The sequence below is a fragment of the Patagioenas fasciata genome, chromosome 8, assembly GCF_037038585.1.
Source record: "Patagioenas fasciata isolate bPatFas1 chromosome 8, bPatFas1.hap1, whole genome shotgun sequence".
NCBI lineage: Eukaryota > Metazoa > Chordata > Aves > Columbiformes > Columbidae > Patagioenas > Patagioenas fasciata.
In genome coordinates this window covers 19,810,716-19,826,731 of record NC_092527.1, presented here as the reverse complement: position 1 = coordinate 19,826,731, position 16,016 = coordinate 19,810,716, and the positions used below count along the sequence as shown (strand labels likewise).

General features: G+C 43.2%; 1 protein-coding gene and 1 long non-coding RNA gene across 2 annotated transcripts; one reads left to right on the top strand and one right to left on the bottom strand.

The window, feature by feature from the left end:
• The first annotated feature begins 860 nt into the window (after nt 1–860).
• LOC139828548 (uncharacterized) lies at nt 861–8,118 on the top strand. The gene is made up of 3 exons (XR_011740280.1): nt 861–1,080; nt 5,220–5,348; nt 7,848–8,118. It is a non-coding gene; the product is annotated as an uncharacterized lncRNA (long non-coding RNA).
• A 3,821-nt stretch (nt 8,119–11,939) lies between these two features.
• DUSP13A (dual specificity phosphatase 13A) lies at nt 11,940–14,120 on the bottom strand. Its single transcript, XM_065843493.2, has 3 exons — nt 13,894–14,120; nt 13,386–13,603; nt 11,940–12,273 (listed from the first exon to the last, which is right to left on the bottom strand). Exons 1-3 carry the CDS (start codon nt 14,052–14,054, stop codon nt 12,074–12,076), a joined length of 579 nt encoding a protein of 192 aa, XP_065699565.1. The 5' UTR covers nt 14,055–14,120; the 3' UTR covers nt 11,940–12,073.
• Nucleotides 14,121–16,016: the final 1,896 nt, after the last annotated feature.

Below are 16,016 nucleotides of genomic sequence, written 5' to 3'. Positions count from 1 at the left end.
ACTGATGCTTCCCTTGTAGGAGGAAACTTGCAAAAATTATTGGGCACCAGTGAAAACGATCAGGCTCTTACTAACCAGTAGCAGTGATTTCTGAAGGGCAGCACCGAGCGGGCCTGGGCATTCCCACAAAGATGTTCCTGGCAGGCGTTCCTGGTGGCAGCCCCAGCTGTGCTACTGCTCCCCACCATGTGTCCCCTCACCCCCACAGCCGGGGCGAAGTGCGAGGCAGAGCACACTGCCCAGTTGCTGGTAGCTGATGTCAGAAGGAGGCGGCGAGGACATCTAGCGCGTTTATGCGCAGCCTTGCATTCGTCCATGGAGGGAGAAAGTCTGATGGCCACTGTAGTCATGCTGGGAACCAGCCCCCGGCCCTCCTCCAGCCCCAGCCCCATTACCCCCCACTTACCTCTTGTTCTTCCCCCCGTCCGGAGCTGACCTGCCAGGAGCTGATGGAGGCAGGTGCTTGTTGGGGGCGGAGGGGGAGCAATTAGGGAGTTTTGTGCTTGGACCAGAACTTCTGTCTGGTCTGCAGTAATTAAAAGCATAGTGAAGGTTTAGGAAGCAGCCAAGCTATTAAAGGTCAAAAGCTAGAAGATACACAGGGGAAGAATCACTCTCAGGTTGTTCTGTTTCTTACACTGTCTTCCCCTAGACTCTGCTCTGGGCTGATGGAAAATGCTTGACTAGCTAGACCTTCAGATCTAACCCGCTTTGGCATCTTTTCCGTGTCTCCTATGAATGGGGTGTCCACCATATCCATTGCTAAACATCACATTATCTAACATGGGCATCAAACATCTAATGTCTGCTTCCCAGGTTGGCAATATAGTTTTACTATCAACCAAGATTTATCTCACAGTGGCAGCAAGGAGGAGGATGGCAAGGGATCAAGAGTGAAGAAGCAAAAGAAAAATGTTTAAAGCAACTTTCAACTGTTGTGATGATAAGGAAAAGCAACTGATGCTATGGACAGCCATTAGCTGGGCAGGAACGCCCTTGCCCCATGAGATGATGTCAACACAGACCCTAGTGCCCTTACACCTTCCACTTCAGGATTCTGATCCTCCTTGACTTTTTAAGGTATTGTTCATTATATTTTTCCTTTTGGTAAAACAACTTTGTTCCCAGCTTGGTTGTGTGGTTAGCAGTGGACTCAGCTTCATCCTTTGAGTAAAGCAAGTGATGGTAGCTCTGTGGCTGCTGGCAACACCACAAGAGGACTGCTGCCATCCAGCAGCTTTCTTTTGCCCCTTTACTGCCCTCCTTTTAGCTAAAGGCTCCCACCTGCTATTCAGAAGTATATTAATCCTCCCTGAAAATGAATAGTTTTAAGAGAGCACAAAATGACTTTGAGTCTGCCTCATCCAGGACATCCTACAACCTGAGTCCTTTTGCCAGGGTTCCAACAACTGATCATCTAGGTCAAAGCACCTCCAGTGCTGCACTGAACTCTGCTCTTTTCCTGTCACTTACTCTTGACCATTGCCGCAGTAAGGGCTGAGGCTGGGTGGATCAGTCCTAACCCAAAAGGTCAAATCTGGTCTGAAATGCAGGAGCCCAGAGCGAGATCAGCTCAGCTAGGCCCTTTTCTCCTTTTCTGGCGTCGTCAGACCCAGGAAGGTGGTCACTGGCTTGCTGACTGTTGGAACAGAAAAGCATACCACAGGTCCTTTATTAGCATGTCCTGCTTTCTTCATCCAAGGTGACAGCAGACTGTACTAGGTTCTGCTGATCACACCTTTCCTGTTTTCTTGCCTTCCTGAGGGCATAAACAATTGTGATTACCAAATATCTCCATCTCGCCCCTCCGTTATCTTAAGTGTCCTGTTGATGAATCACAAACTGGGTGATGACAGGCAAGACCTCTACAGTTAAAAATTCAAACTCCCTCTTCCAGCAGAGGTGCTGGTGCGGTGGCGAGGCTCTCTTTGCCCACACGCAGCCTGCCCTCTGGCTGGCTACAGCTCCTCCATGCAGGATGCTGCATCTTGACTTTATAGCTCCTCTGCGTGGCTGCACATGCTTTCACGGCAGGATCTATTAGGACCAACCAGTTCCCCTTGCAGAGATATGAAAGCATGACACCTTTTGGCACAGGAATGCAGCTTGGTACCTCCAGAGGAAACAAAGACAAAATCCTGGCCAAAGGAGGGAATAATGAGAACAGACCTAAGGTTATGACTTCCTAAATTATTAATCTTCAGTCTATATTTGATGTCTGCATAATAAGTTGACCAGTCTCTTACAGAAACCTAAGGCAGGTTAAACAACACAGAGGCAAACAGTGGGTTTCCTGAGCTGCAGGACAGAGGATGTGCAGGACCTCACCATTCTCCATTTGCAGCCTCTGTAGCTGAGAATTTCATGCAGTGTCTCTTCCTAAGCCCTTCAAATCTGAGCTTTAAGTACAGTCAATCCAGCTCAAAAGAATGGCTTTCCCTTTGTACAGTTTGCATTTTGTCATGCTGCTTTGGTTCACTCACCGTTTTCCCGACTTCAGTAAAGAAGCTGTCTGTGAAAACAAGAATGAAAGAAAAGAAAATTATCAAAGACTCTATGTATATATGGGGGAGAGATTTTTCAAAGGTAGAAAGGGGAATCTATCAGGTTATGCACCAAAGTACTATTTATGTCCTTGAAAATCTTTCGCTTACAGTGCTTAATTGGTCTGTGCAAATCAACTGCCAGAAGAGGTAATTGACCATTTTTATAGAAGGATTAGTAACAAAAACACTCCAGGCTATTGTTTTAGAAATTAAAAAAAAATTAGGAATTATGGAAAGAATATGTTTCAGGGCATCATCCAGACTCTCCTGAAACTATGCAAATTCACTTGGTGAAAACAACAGCAGACACAATGAAATGAGTTGTATATGAAGAACTGAGATCTCAAATGTGATATTATGCAGAAGGTAAAGAGTCTGTACTAGATAAGTAACAGCTCCATGTGTTATCAAGGGTGCACTTTCATTTTGATGAATGTTAAAAGAACCTTTAGCCTTGAAAATAAAGAGGATAATTTCTCTCTAGGCAATGGCTGCTCATGAAAGTAATAAAATAAGAGCACTGGAGCCCTAATTTTATAGTGCTTTTTAAATGATTTTCAAATGGTCCAGCTGCTTTGTGCCACAATAACACAAGGCAGAGATATTTACGCCAGCGATAACAAGCATGCAGCAGCCTGCCCGAGCTGCTCTCTGCAGGCAGCCTGCGTGAGGCCAAACACACACGGAAAGCTGATACTTGCCAATGGGGGTTGATCACAATTACACCGTGGCTACAGCAATCCTGGGGAGCTGCTTTTTTCACCAGACAACTTGATTGTTTTTCTTGTCTGTGTCTCGCCTGCGAAGCACGGGATGTACGTGGCCAGTGATGCTGGTTCTATTTTGACACTTGAGAGCCTGCCAGCTCTGTGTGCCTCTTAGGCCATACTGTCCTTGGCTGACTTCTCTTTTCGGAAATAGGAGGGCAAACTCAGCCCTGGGTTGCACCACTGGTTTTTAGTGGGACTTTCCCCAAAGGATTAATTTGGCCTCAGGGTTGGTGCCCGATGCTGTGCTGCGTTATCTTGTACAGAACTGCATACGTGCAGCAAATGAGCTCTGGGCAAATGCTACATAGTTCTGCTGAGATGCTGGAACTGCCACCAGCAACTTTCCCCAGATTTTCCAGAACCTGCTCTGAGAACTACCATATGTTGGTCTGGCTTAGCTTGCCAATTTGGGTAGTCATTTTGAAAGTCTGATGAGTATTTTATCTTTGCAGTTCCCTTTCCTTTGCAAGACATTGACAGAAGACAGGGTACTGGGAGAAACCTGACTTCTGAGCAAGATGAGTAGGGTTGAAAGACCAATTTCTTTATTAAATAATCCTGTAGAAGAACTTGGCTCTTCCCGTGTTTACCGGTGCTAGAGACACAGCAATGATTGTGTAAAAAGAAGTTTGGTGAGAATGGGGAATCCTGAGCATGAAAAGAAGGCTAATTTATGGCTGACATTTTATTTCATTTGCTGTAAATCTCAGGTCCATAAAGCTAAGACGGAGGTGCGCAGAAGGCATGGTGGGAGGAAGGTACCTCTGGAAAGTCCCCAGCCATTGACCATTTATTTTCACCAGGACTTGAAAATTCTGTCTTACATCTGGGTGACTTCTTGTATGTGTTGGACTACATCATTTTTTCCCCCTTTTCATTTGCTGATCCGAACAGAGCAAAACAGGGTAGCATCTTTTTATGTCCAGGTATATCCTTAAGAGCTTTAACTTTAAACAGGGGCCTATTTTCTCTTGGAGTTGAGTTTTATGAGTTTGAACAAGCAGAATGGACAAGAAACTGGGAATGTATGCTACAGGCGTATCTAGCGCATTTGTTGCCTCCATTTAACCAAATGACTGTGGAGTGACTGGAGCATACAAAATTCAGAAACCTTCTACCTCCTAAACAGAGAGGCAAGATAGGTTTGTTGCCAAAGCTTTAAGTCACGTTCCTTTCAACTTTATCTCAGATCCAGGTTGTCTGTCTGACCTTTCTCCCTTTGATCTTTTTTTATTTCATAAGAGTTTAGAGTTTACATAGGTGTATACTGCATCTCAGTTCGATATGTAAATCCTGCAGCTTGATGAAATTGCTTGCTACTGGATAACTCTTGGGATAGCATTGCTAGAGGAAAGTGACAGAAGATCGTAAGGTGACCAGCACAAGGGAAACAGATCTGATTTTTCCAGGAATACAGAGAACTAAGATTTTTCCCTTCAAAATAGAAATGAATACATGCAGTGCTGTTCCAGGCTGCACCGAATAGCACCATGGTCACAGATGGCTTGAGTTCGTGCTTCTACCTCACTCACCTCTCATCTCTGAGAGATCTAATTTACAGCAGCTGAGATAAAGTAGCCTCCAGGGTATTACATTAATCCCTTTCATAAATCAAGAACCACTTTTTGTTTCTAGAGATCTGAGTCCATAAAGATAGGAAAACACATGGCACTAGGCTTTGTAAATGGCCAATTGGCATGTCTCTATGATAGTTCTTTGTGGCTTTCCACTGTTTCTGAAACCAGAAAGCAATAATTTTTGTGGTGTGTATTGATGAATCAAAACAGAAAAAAATTTTTAAAATCAGTGGTTTCTGACTGAGAAGTCAAAACTTTCTCCTCACTCCCTAAAACAGAGCATCATTCTCTTTTAAAATTGATTTTTTTTCTCTCTCCTGATACAGAAGATACACTCTGATGATTACCAGTAGGCCATGTGTGATCATTGCCGCTGATTTGGATGCAATTTTGTTGGTTACGCCTAATCTTTCAGGATCCTGCTGTCCTCCCACCTGCCAATGGAGACAATATCTGTAAGTAGATAATTAGGCTCACCCAAGTGGTTGAGTGAGGTTTAATCAATGCTGCTAAACTAATTTGTGATCCCTTAATGAAAGTGCTGCGTAAGTGCCGTATAAGAGCAGTAGATTACCACCGGGAGAGGGACTCGCCATTTGGCCTTGTGAATATATTCATAGGTGGTACAGAAATGTGCACCAAGGTGAAAGTAGACCAAATCTTCTGCACTTATTATATAATAATGCATTTCCTGGCCACGGACAGTTTGGTCTTCTTTCCTTCCCCAGGCAAAATGTGCAGCATTGAGTGCACAGGTGACACCAAGCCTGCCCAGAGAGGTTGTGGAGTCTCCTTCTCTGGAGACATTCAAGACCCACCTGGACACATTCCTGTGTGACCTGCTCTGGGTGAACCTGCTTTAGCAGGTGTGTTGGACTAGATGATCTCTAGAGATCCCTTCCAAAGCCAACCATTCTGTGATTCTGTGATTTTGTGATTCCTTGTTGTGGGCTACAGAGATGTTGAGAGTCAGGGACAAAAGCTCATGAGGAAAAGCAACTCAACATATCCTGTTGCCTTGTAATGTATTCCTGTCTGCAGAGCCCAGTGCCCACCACACTTGCAGACTTGTTGTAGTAAAAGAAGGTAAAAGGTTGTGATTTTTGAATATACTCAAAATAGATGTAGAAAATGCAGAATTCCAGGTCATGTCACTTCTGCAAAGACAGTTTTCCTGCCTACAACTTCCTGTAAATTTAACAGGTGTTACAGGTTCTATTTGATGACAAAGGCATGGAGAATTACTGGCCCAAACACCCTACAAAAATTCACTTAATGAGGTAGCTCAGGTCCTCCTGTAACAGGATTTGAAATATGTATGTTGAAATAACACACTAAGAGGATAGCCTGTAAACATCTTATCCAGTTGCTGGAGTGATATTAGTCTCGCTAATATCACTAAACTCCAGTTGATAAACCTGCCTGCTTAAAATCTGCATGAAGGTTGATTTTTGCAGGATATTTTACATCTTGTGCCCTCAGCTGCTTATTATGTAGGACTTTAAAACATATTTTACCTTTTGATCCAAAGGGTCAGAGTCTTGGCCTTGGCCTTGCATATCAGCAATGGCTGATAGCCATGCAAATATTTAATAATCAGTTTGCTGACCACTTCAAAGTCCTCCAGGATGAGAAACATTGTGTAAAGTCAACCATCCCTACTTTGTTTTACTAGAGATATTTAACTCATTTAAATAGGCTGACCATCACATTTCTGAAAAAGTCACAAGGATAAATATTTCTTACAAATACAGCTTTAATTCTAGATTGATCTTTCATTTCCAAATAGTTCTTCAGGAACTGCACATAACTGGTTCCACAGGAACAAGCAGTGACAATTTATGGTACTGCTTCAGGTTATTTTATGTCTGGCACAAGCCCTGGTGCTGGCACAGGTTTGCTCAGTAACAGAAACAGCCTTTGTTTATTGACTTCACTGAGTATTAGGTTGGGCCCTGAATGCAAATCCTCTGTGTCCCATTTCCACCTCAGGAAGATCCCATGAAACCTTATTCTCAGGTGTTGTTCATTCTTGTCTTATTGATGTTGGCAGAATAAAGAAAATTCCATCTATAGCACTTGAAAAACTTCCAGGTTCACTGATAGCAGTCTGTAACTCTTTGTATTTAACAACAATATTAGTGATTGGCTGTTGCATTAGCAAATAAACCTGTTTACATTTTTAGTCTTGTTAACTGAATGTTCTCAAAGTTAATATTTTCCATGCTACATGTACACACTGCTGTTATCTATACATTTTCCCCCACCATTCATTTTTTCCCCCTAAGAGACAGATTGTGATTGAAAATAAACATGCAAGAATAATTTGGAGCATATATACCCACAGACATTAAAAGGAGGCCTTAAAACTGCAGTTAGAAGAAAGTCTAAAATTAAATGATGGTGCTAAGACAATACAATTTCAGTGATTTTTATAGAGTCTTAAATCTTTGCATTTACTACCTGTTGGGCTCCATTCTTCAAATCCTTATTTTTCCAGCTGGTTCTAATAAAATAAGAGAAGTTAATTTCCAAATAGAGTTATGAGGTTTAACTGGAAAGGCAAAGGTTGGATTCCTGCTCTTGTCACCAAGGCAGAAATTCAGTGAAGTTCTGCGTGTTGTGCTGGCTTCTGCCTTTCCCCACCCAGGGCCAGACCTGCACAATCATGTTCTGGGTGCCCACCAGTGCCTACCAGTGCACAGGGCTCATCTGCAGGGTGTCACACTCCTGACTGGAAATGTGGCCAGATTAGGAAGCAGGCTACAATTTGTAATCTGCCTTTGGAAAACCTGGTTTTACTTCCCCAAAGTCATCTAGCTCATTTTTAGGCTATTCTTTTTCATAGCTAAAAGAATGCTCACTTTTAGCTGTAATCAATGGGCAATTAGCTGAAGGTTCATCAGTTACTCCTGCTTCTCTCATTCAGGAATTATTGTAATTATACTTTCCAGATATTTCAACAAGTTTGCAACCCGCGCGTGGAGCAAAGAACTTGTTTTAGCATAATATTGGGCACTAGGCACATTGAGTACAGATGACTGTGCTTTCTACATGTTCCAGAGTGAAATGGACATCTGCACAGGTATGAGAAATCAACACTGAAGTCTGCTGTTATTCAGAACATCCATATTTTTTTTGTCAGAAATTTCAACTGCAAATAAGGTGGTCATACAAACATCATATATTTTAATACCTTTTTTTTGGTTTTGTGGGGGTTTGTGTTTTGCTTTGGTTTGTTTGTTTTAATATGAAAATTTCCCTTCTACTTAAAAATAAACTGAAAAAGATCAAAACCAATAACAGTTCAATTTTAAGGCTATCATGAGTCTGTCTTGTGCTTTATTTGGTAAGTGTTTGCAGCATTTATAAAATCTATTTGTTGAATAATTATGAAATAATGCAAAGCAATATAGTCTTATTCTCTTTTTAATTAATTTTGTTCTGGTTTGTATGTTCTTTCTTCAATGGACAGCCTTTTGCTTTCTTCTGTGCTAATCTTAAGTCTATTTTAAGGCAATGAAGTTTAACAACGCTAACTAAATAAAGTAGTTGGACAGGGTGTGTTAACAAGTACCATATTCCCCAGCCCTTCAGAACAACTCAGCCTCAAATAACACTTACATATTGCCTATGCAGAGACTAGGCCACCCTTCACCCACGTGATTTAATTCCACCTTGCAGCTGTCCAAAATATCTGGCGGTTCCTGGGCAGAGGATTGCCAGGCTCAGAGCATTCCTGGGCTGACGGGGTCTGATCATCTTCAGGTGCTGACCCCCTGCGTGGCCGTGGGCAGATTTAGGCAGGGGACAGCAGGCTGGGTGCCGCTGCAGCAGCACCCACAGGGGAGGGTTTTTGCTGAAGTGTGCTCTTTGCTGCCGCGTGATGTTCCCAAGCAGGTGGCTGTCTCTAAATTCAGCACACGCCTTGACGCCTCCCCGCACTAGCTCAGTGCTACAGCCCTGAGGGAGCAGGGAAAAACCATGAAAATGAAAAGTCTCCATTAAGCAAATCTTATGCAAAAAGACACTACTCCCCTCCCCACGTAAGCTATATTGCTGTGCCCACCAGCAGAGACCTTTCCTTGTGAAAGAAATGTCAGTCAACACAACCGAGGCATAGTCCCAAGTGCCTCATGTGACCCAGTTCTAATAATAAACTGCCAGGAAAGGACAGCTCATATTAGGGGTGAGTTCAAAATAAAGACTAAGAGAGCAGCTGTTCTGGGCCTCACCAGAGGTCCATTGAGCCCACTATCCTGCACCTAACTGTGGGTATAAGTGCATACCTACAGAAAATAAGAACATACAAGCATGAATTATACTGCTTTCTAACACTCTCCCAGCTTCCAGATCTGGATGGAATTTCTAAATACTTCTAACCCTGAGTGGAAATTTTCCAGCTACGCCTTGAACGTTCATGGGCTTTTACCCTCTGCAGTATCCTGTGGCAAGGTGTTACGCAGCTCAGCTAAACCCCTTCCTCTTGTTTCAGACCTGGCTTGTACTGACTTCATCTGATGCCCTCAGTTCTTGTACTGGAAAATAAAATCAAGGCAAGTTTCCACAGGAATTTTACATGGCTCCCTTCGGGTGACACTGTGGTTTTGTGTGAGCCTGGGTGCTCTGGCAGCTCAGCAAGTACCCAAGTTACCTTTAAATACTTAAATATCTGTCAAAATGGGACCCTCCCTCAGCGAGGAGTTAACATTCGGTGTCTTTAATCTCCTGGATTGTGTAGACCCTGTTGACAGATGTGCATTTTCTGAACAAAGTGCCACTGGTGAGGCAGTATTTTTCTTTTGTTTTGGTTCGTTAGTCAAACTTCCCAAACCAATATTTGAAATAAGTTTTCCTGCTGATTGTGGAAAATAATGAAACACTAATGTCATGTCACATCATAACCTGAACTATGGGTAGTGTAAGTGACAGATGAGGTCTCTTTTCCTCCTCGCACATCACAGCAGACAGTGTTTTCTGTTTTATGAAGTTACAGGCCTAATTCTACCTCTTCTGCTTATGTTGACTGGAATCCTTCCTGAGCAGACCTGGACCCAAAATTAAAACTGTATGTAAAGGAAAGAGCAATACAGGCAGGCAGGAAATACAGGCAACACACTCCACAGATTAGAAATACTTCTGTGATTTGCCAGTGCCCTTGAAAAGATTTTCTAACTAATTTATTCCCTCTACTGGGGTAAGTCAGTCTTGCTGTATGTGATCACTATCATGTCATTGGTGGCATGGATGCCATATTGGCTCAGCTTCGCTCTGTGCTCTTCTCTGCCCTGGTGAAACAACACTCTCGCAGGACAAGCAGTATCTCTGAGAGCAGGTACTAATTTACAACAGGAGCAGCTTTCACAGCTGTGGCTTTGTGGGACAGATGTTCAGGGGCATGCAAAGCATTATCCTGATGGGAGGTTCCATTAATCTTGCTCACATGTGTCTAATTTTGCCCAGCCTAAAGCCATTAGGATGCATGATTTCACTCACATGAATTTCAGATTTTTCAATGCCATGTCTTCAAAAGGTTTCCAGGCTAAAACCTACTGTAATGTGAATGAAGTATAAATTATAATGAAACATTAGCTCATATAAATCCCTATTAACTCTAATGGAGAACTTCAAAGGAAACCCAGCTCTTCCACCACTCTGTTGCTTTGTGAGGTATAAAGATTGTCCTAGCATTGTTGGGTTTTAAATGTGATTTTTTTATTTGATCTTTTTTCACTACAATGTCTTATTTCTCTTGTCAGCAGAGCTCTTTGGCAAGATTCAGGAAAATCTAAACAGACAGTCAAATAGACCTCTGAAAGGATCTTAAATATGCTTCCTTTGCAAAGCATTTGTGTACACTGAAATTGGGAGGGATTTCTACATTCCTGTAGGTGCTAAGCAGAATCAGCATTCATGTCATAACCTCTCCAAGAATTAAGGAGGATAGGGGGTCTATGAAGGAATAGGTTCAACTCACAAGTCACCACTATTTAAGTCTTCTAATAACCTTGCAAGTCTCTTCCAGCAGAGAGGAAAATTATCAGAACTGATGCTTCAAATGCAAATAAACAAACAGAAATGTATTTACTTCATCTGGCAGGGAAGGCTTATAAGGTTAGCTAATCAATAAATCAAGCCAGTAGCAAAGGGCAAAAATAGATTTGATTATCACTTCACGGTTCACCACAAGGTAACAAGCTAATTTTCAGGCAGAGTGGTAGCATGAATTTAAAATGCTGTTGCTGTATTAAAAATCACATTGCTTTAAGTACCAATTAACTGGCGATAGGAAAAGTGACATCCTCAAAACAGCTTAAAACTAATTTGTATCAATTAAGCCTAGCCATTGATGTAAGCTAAGTTCCTACGTGATGTTAAACCAGGAGGGATTCAAAGCCACTTACATAGAACTGATTTGGTGTAATTCGGAGGGAGAATGAGCTGATGAGTTCAAGCTTACAAAATGCTTTGAAGATCTGACATTTTTATTTAGTGTCTTCAGTATACTACATAGTAAACACTATCTTGCTGAAAACATATTTACACAAGAAAAGGTTTGTGGGTTTGCTGACCCGGGGACTGCAGGGAGAGCTGCACAGAAGTTTATTCTGCCGGTGTGGGTGGCCAGGCTGTCACAGCTTTCTGTAGCACTGCAATAATTAGCAGTCCAGTGGAAGAGGAATGTTTCTGTAGCAGTGACTGGGCTCTTAAGAAACTGCCCTCACCACATCACCAGGCCTGAAACACAAAAAACTTTTGTTACGAGAACATGCACATGAGAACTGTAACCAAACCAAGGAAGGTGGTTATGTTACACTCCTGAGTAAAGGGGACTCAAACATGCCATACAGCTAGGTGCAATTATTGGACTTGCTTCTGGCATTACACAAAATAGGAACAAACTTGGTTCATCTTGACCAGTCCAGTGGGGTCACCTGGTAGCCCCAGGCCAGACATAGCAGCTCTGCAGCACACAGTGCTTACGATGCTGATGTTGGCTGTGCTGGTCTTGGATCAATTGAGCTATCAGAATTAATCAATTTATGGTTCTGTTGACTTTTTTCTTTGATGAGCAATTTTAGTAATTTTTTTCAACATGCATTGATCATAGGAAACTCTATACACGCAATGGCTATGAAGGCTGAAACTCAGAAAAGTGAATGTAAATGGGTTTGCCCCTTCAGCAGTCTTTCTTTTGCCGTAGCTGAACATCCAAATTTCGCAGGTGTTTCAGAAAGCCACGATTGGGTGAGATCCATCGATGCTCCTTCACTGTTTTGATGGCTTCAACCAATGGGAGGTGGTGATTTATCATGAGATATGCTAGGACTAGGGAAGCTGACCTGCTCACTCCAACTGCACAATGTACCAAAATTTTAGCTGGTTTAAAAAAAAAAAAAAATTATAAGCATAGAAGAAAAGGAGTACAGTGGATGAAGTTTACTTTAAAGGGAAGACAAAGCCCATCTGCTTTCTCCAGCTTAATTAGAGTAACACTGCAAACATGGTGTATTTCTTACTCTCCTGACAGATCACATGAACTGCTAACAGTTCATTTTAATTTGCAGTTGTTACACTCATTTGTAAGAGAGTGTCATGAGATCCCAACCTGATCTCAGAAACACTGGTAGATCAAAGAAAACCCTTTTGAAGTAATGAAGTTGTGAGCAAGAAGAAAATCAGACTCGTTGGTTTCAGAGGGTCTTACTTAGGTGAAGAAGAATGCTAAAATCTGGCCTGAAAGGATGGCACTAACACATTAGCCACCAAGAAAAATGACTGGCCTAGTACCATTGCATAATAAGGCAATTTGCTGTGACTGTAATTCTCTTTTGAAGGCAGAACTTGTAATACAGACTGCAACATCTCCATTAATGCCAGTTTACTCATGCTAAGAAATGATCTTTTATGCCATACAGGTTAATTAGTATTTTATTGCACCAGTGTCAAGCAGCTCAGTCTCTCCTGCAACACACTATGAATCTCCTTGGGTAAAGGTAAATCTTCTCCCTGGGGGCACAGAGCTGCAGGCCCTGCTCATACAAGAAGCTCATCTGCAATATATGAGCCTCGTCATGTGGTTGGTGGCTGTAGAAATCAGGACTTTTGCCTCTTTATTCATTTGTTCTTACAAATGCAGTTGCAGTAAGAGTGTCTCAAAAGAGGATGTCCGATTTAAATGCATGGCTTTGCTTCTCCTTTTTTGAACCAGCCTTTCCTTCCAGATACTTTTCTCTCAACTCTGCCTCCTATCCTCTCTGCCCCAGTCTCTCTCCTGCATTGTTCATCCCTTTTCTCATGTCACCTTTTTGGAACCTAGTTAGAGCTACATCTGTGTACCCAGCACTCTCTCCTCTTGCGACCTACCACGCAGGTGACCAGAAGCTGACAGGACACCACGTATTGACTTGTCCACTACTGAGCTTGTGGTGCTGACCTGCTAGGAGAGGCTGCCAACCCACATAAAAATGCAACCAATTACTATTTCTTACCTCCTGGCGTGTTCAAGGCGTTGTGGATAAATTGCGCCGCAGAGAAAAAGAACTGGCTTATATCAAAGCTTGGGAGGTCATGGGCTGGTACACCATAATACTCAATGGTCGTTCCATAAAAGTCGTGGCCCCCGTGGCTGTACACTGTGCCATGGGCAGCATTTAAAACGTGGGTCACACCCATCTTCCACAAAACAAATCTGTTGTGAGCTGTTACACTAAGGCAAAGACAAACACAAGTAAATCAAGATGGGTGTGAAAGTATTCACAGAGCAGGAGAAGCACTGCAATTGCATCTCCCAAGCCATTTGCTGGAGCTGATCCATTGTTTCCAACGGCTAACTGAGAAACAAGTACCAGCTTAGTCTTAATTTTATCTCGGAAACTATGCTGTCTGCAGCATAAATGACAGCAATTAGCAAAACTATGAGCTGTCTAAAGCTGCACCCATGAGGCATACTAACAGACAGAGCATATGGTGGAGGTGTGTCCACAAAGCTGTACTCACAGGTCTCCTAAGAAGAGATTAGGCCACACTTCATCAACGTGGTTGCAAGAGGGCCGCCCGGTGTTCAGGAGCTGCTCGATTTCTTTAAGGGAGGGAATGTCCCCTGTGCGTGACCCAGTGCCTTCAGGTCCCTGGGGGCCCAGCGCCTCCCCCCCAGACATGCTGAGAGCCAGGGACAGACCCCAGTCCCACCAGCCAGAGGCACGGCACTGCTGCTGGGGTGCTGCCAGCCGCCACGCCGGTCACGGGGAAGCCGAGAGATGGGCTGGGGCAGGTGCCGGGCAGCAGCTCCCGCTGCCCAGCCATGCTGTCTCCACGCCGCAGCATTCTCCGAACCCCTCCCTAGGGCTGGCCGCTCGCCTGTACGTTGCCCTGTCAGGACAGCCAGTTGAAACAGCTACATGTACCAAACTGGGCTTCACTGCGTACTCACTGGTTCCAGCCAACTCCTCAGGGCTCATCCCCAGAGCTGCACCACTCTCCTGCACAGCCATGCTGTGGCAGCCCCCCCCACCCACAGGGCACCCTTCAAGCCACGGCTGTGCCTGCCGTTGGTGCTGCCTTCAACACAGCAGCGGTAGTCAGAGAGACCTGGGTGTTCATCATAAGTGATTAAAGGCCAAACAAAGGAAAATGGAATCCTGTCCAGTGCAAGAAGCGTGGCAACTATCTCCCAATAACAACTGTCTCCCAGTTACTTTGAGGTGCTTAAAACCATAGCTGCAAAAGGGTCAGAAATGCACCAGCAGGTCCTACCAACATGGTCACCAGCAGGTCAAACACCAAGCGGATGATGATGTCTCTGCCTATCACCAATAATTTAGAGAAATGTATTTCTTGAAGCTACTGTTTTTTCACTAAGTAAAATTATCCAAGCTTCACTGTACATTATATGTCTAATCTTTCTGCAGTCACTGCTTTCACCAATATGTTAATACAATACAGTTGCCACATGTTGCACGATATCTCCCTTGGTGGGAGAACAAGAAACATGAGTATAATGGTTAACAGGTGAAACTTGTAAGCTGCTGAGTTAGTTCATATAGGAAGGTCTGGTGAGCCACTAGAGACTGATCATGTCAAACTGCAGTGTTAGTGGGTCTTGTCAAGTAGAGCAGTGCCTGTGCTTCTGGTTTTCAGACCACGGGACTCCTGGAAGGGGCTGCCAAGCTGTCAGTGATGGAGCTGCAGGCTGAAATACATGAGATGCTGATGCTCTTTGTAAGCCCAGCAGCTAATGTGCAGAGCTTAGTTTCTCTACCAAAGGAATCCAGAAGAGAAAGTGACCCAAGAGGAGAAGCTTGTGGAAAAAGGGTGATGAATGTAAAGAACCCTTGGTCAGGTCTGAAACACCTTTATTCTACATGCATTGACTTACTATGATGGAGAGAGCATTTGCTTAACTAGATTTTATCAGGAGATGTATCATGAAGAGCCATTTGAAACCAGGTATTAAAGTCTGGACTAAAGAACTATGCTTAGGAGTATTGAGGGTGAGAGATCACTTTAATGCAAGGCAATAGTTCCCAGCATCAGAGGTCAAAAGTTATATGGAGGTGAGGGAAAGACTTTGTTTAGAGCCTCTTATGAAGCAGAAATTGTTAAAATTCTGTGGATTTAGAGAAAAAACTGCTTAAGAGCCTCCTGTATACAAAGAGACTGTTATTTGCCATTGCCATATACGTTCTGGCCTAAAACGTCAAATAAGAGCAAATGCCAGCAACAGTGCTTCTACCTTTATTTTGAGGGGGCAGTGGGACATGCAGCCAGGCTCTGCAGTGGGTGAGGCAACCAGCTGGCCAGATGCAGCAGAGAACTGCAAAAATGGTTAAACTTCAAATGCTATGCATATATCTTTAATATGTTACCACGTTTCTCTGTTTTGTTCTTTTTTTTTTTTTTTTTCCTCTGGTAAACTAGTGCTTTTTAAGCTGATTGATTTGTGCTCATGAATGAGGAAAACTAACTTACTGAGCAGGTGAAGTTGTTTAATTTAGTTTACTTTTCTCAGGTTTCTGGGTGGAGGGTTAAGCTGAGGCTTTATGAGCAGGGTTTTTTAAAATGTAAGCCCAGCCCTTTTGTTGCCAATCAAGTTCTGTCAGAAATGTGGCACTCATATTTAA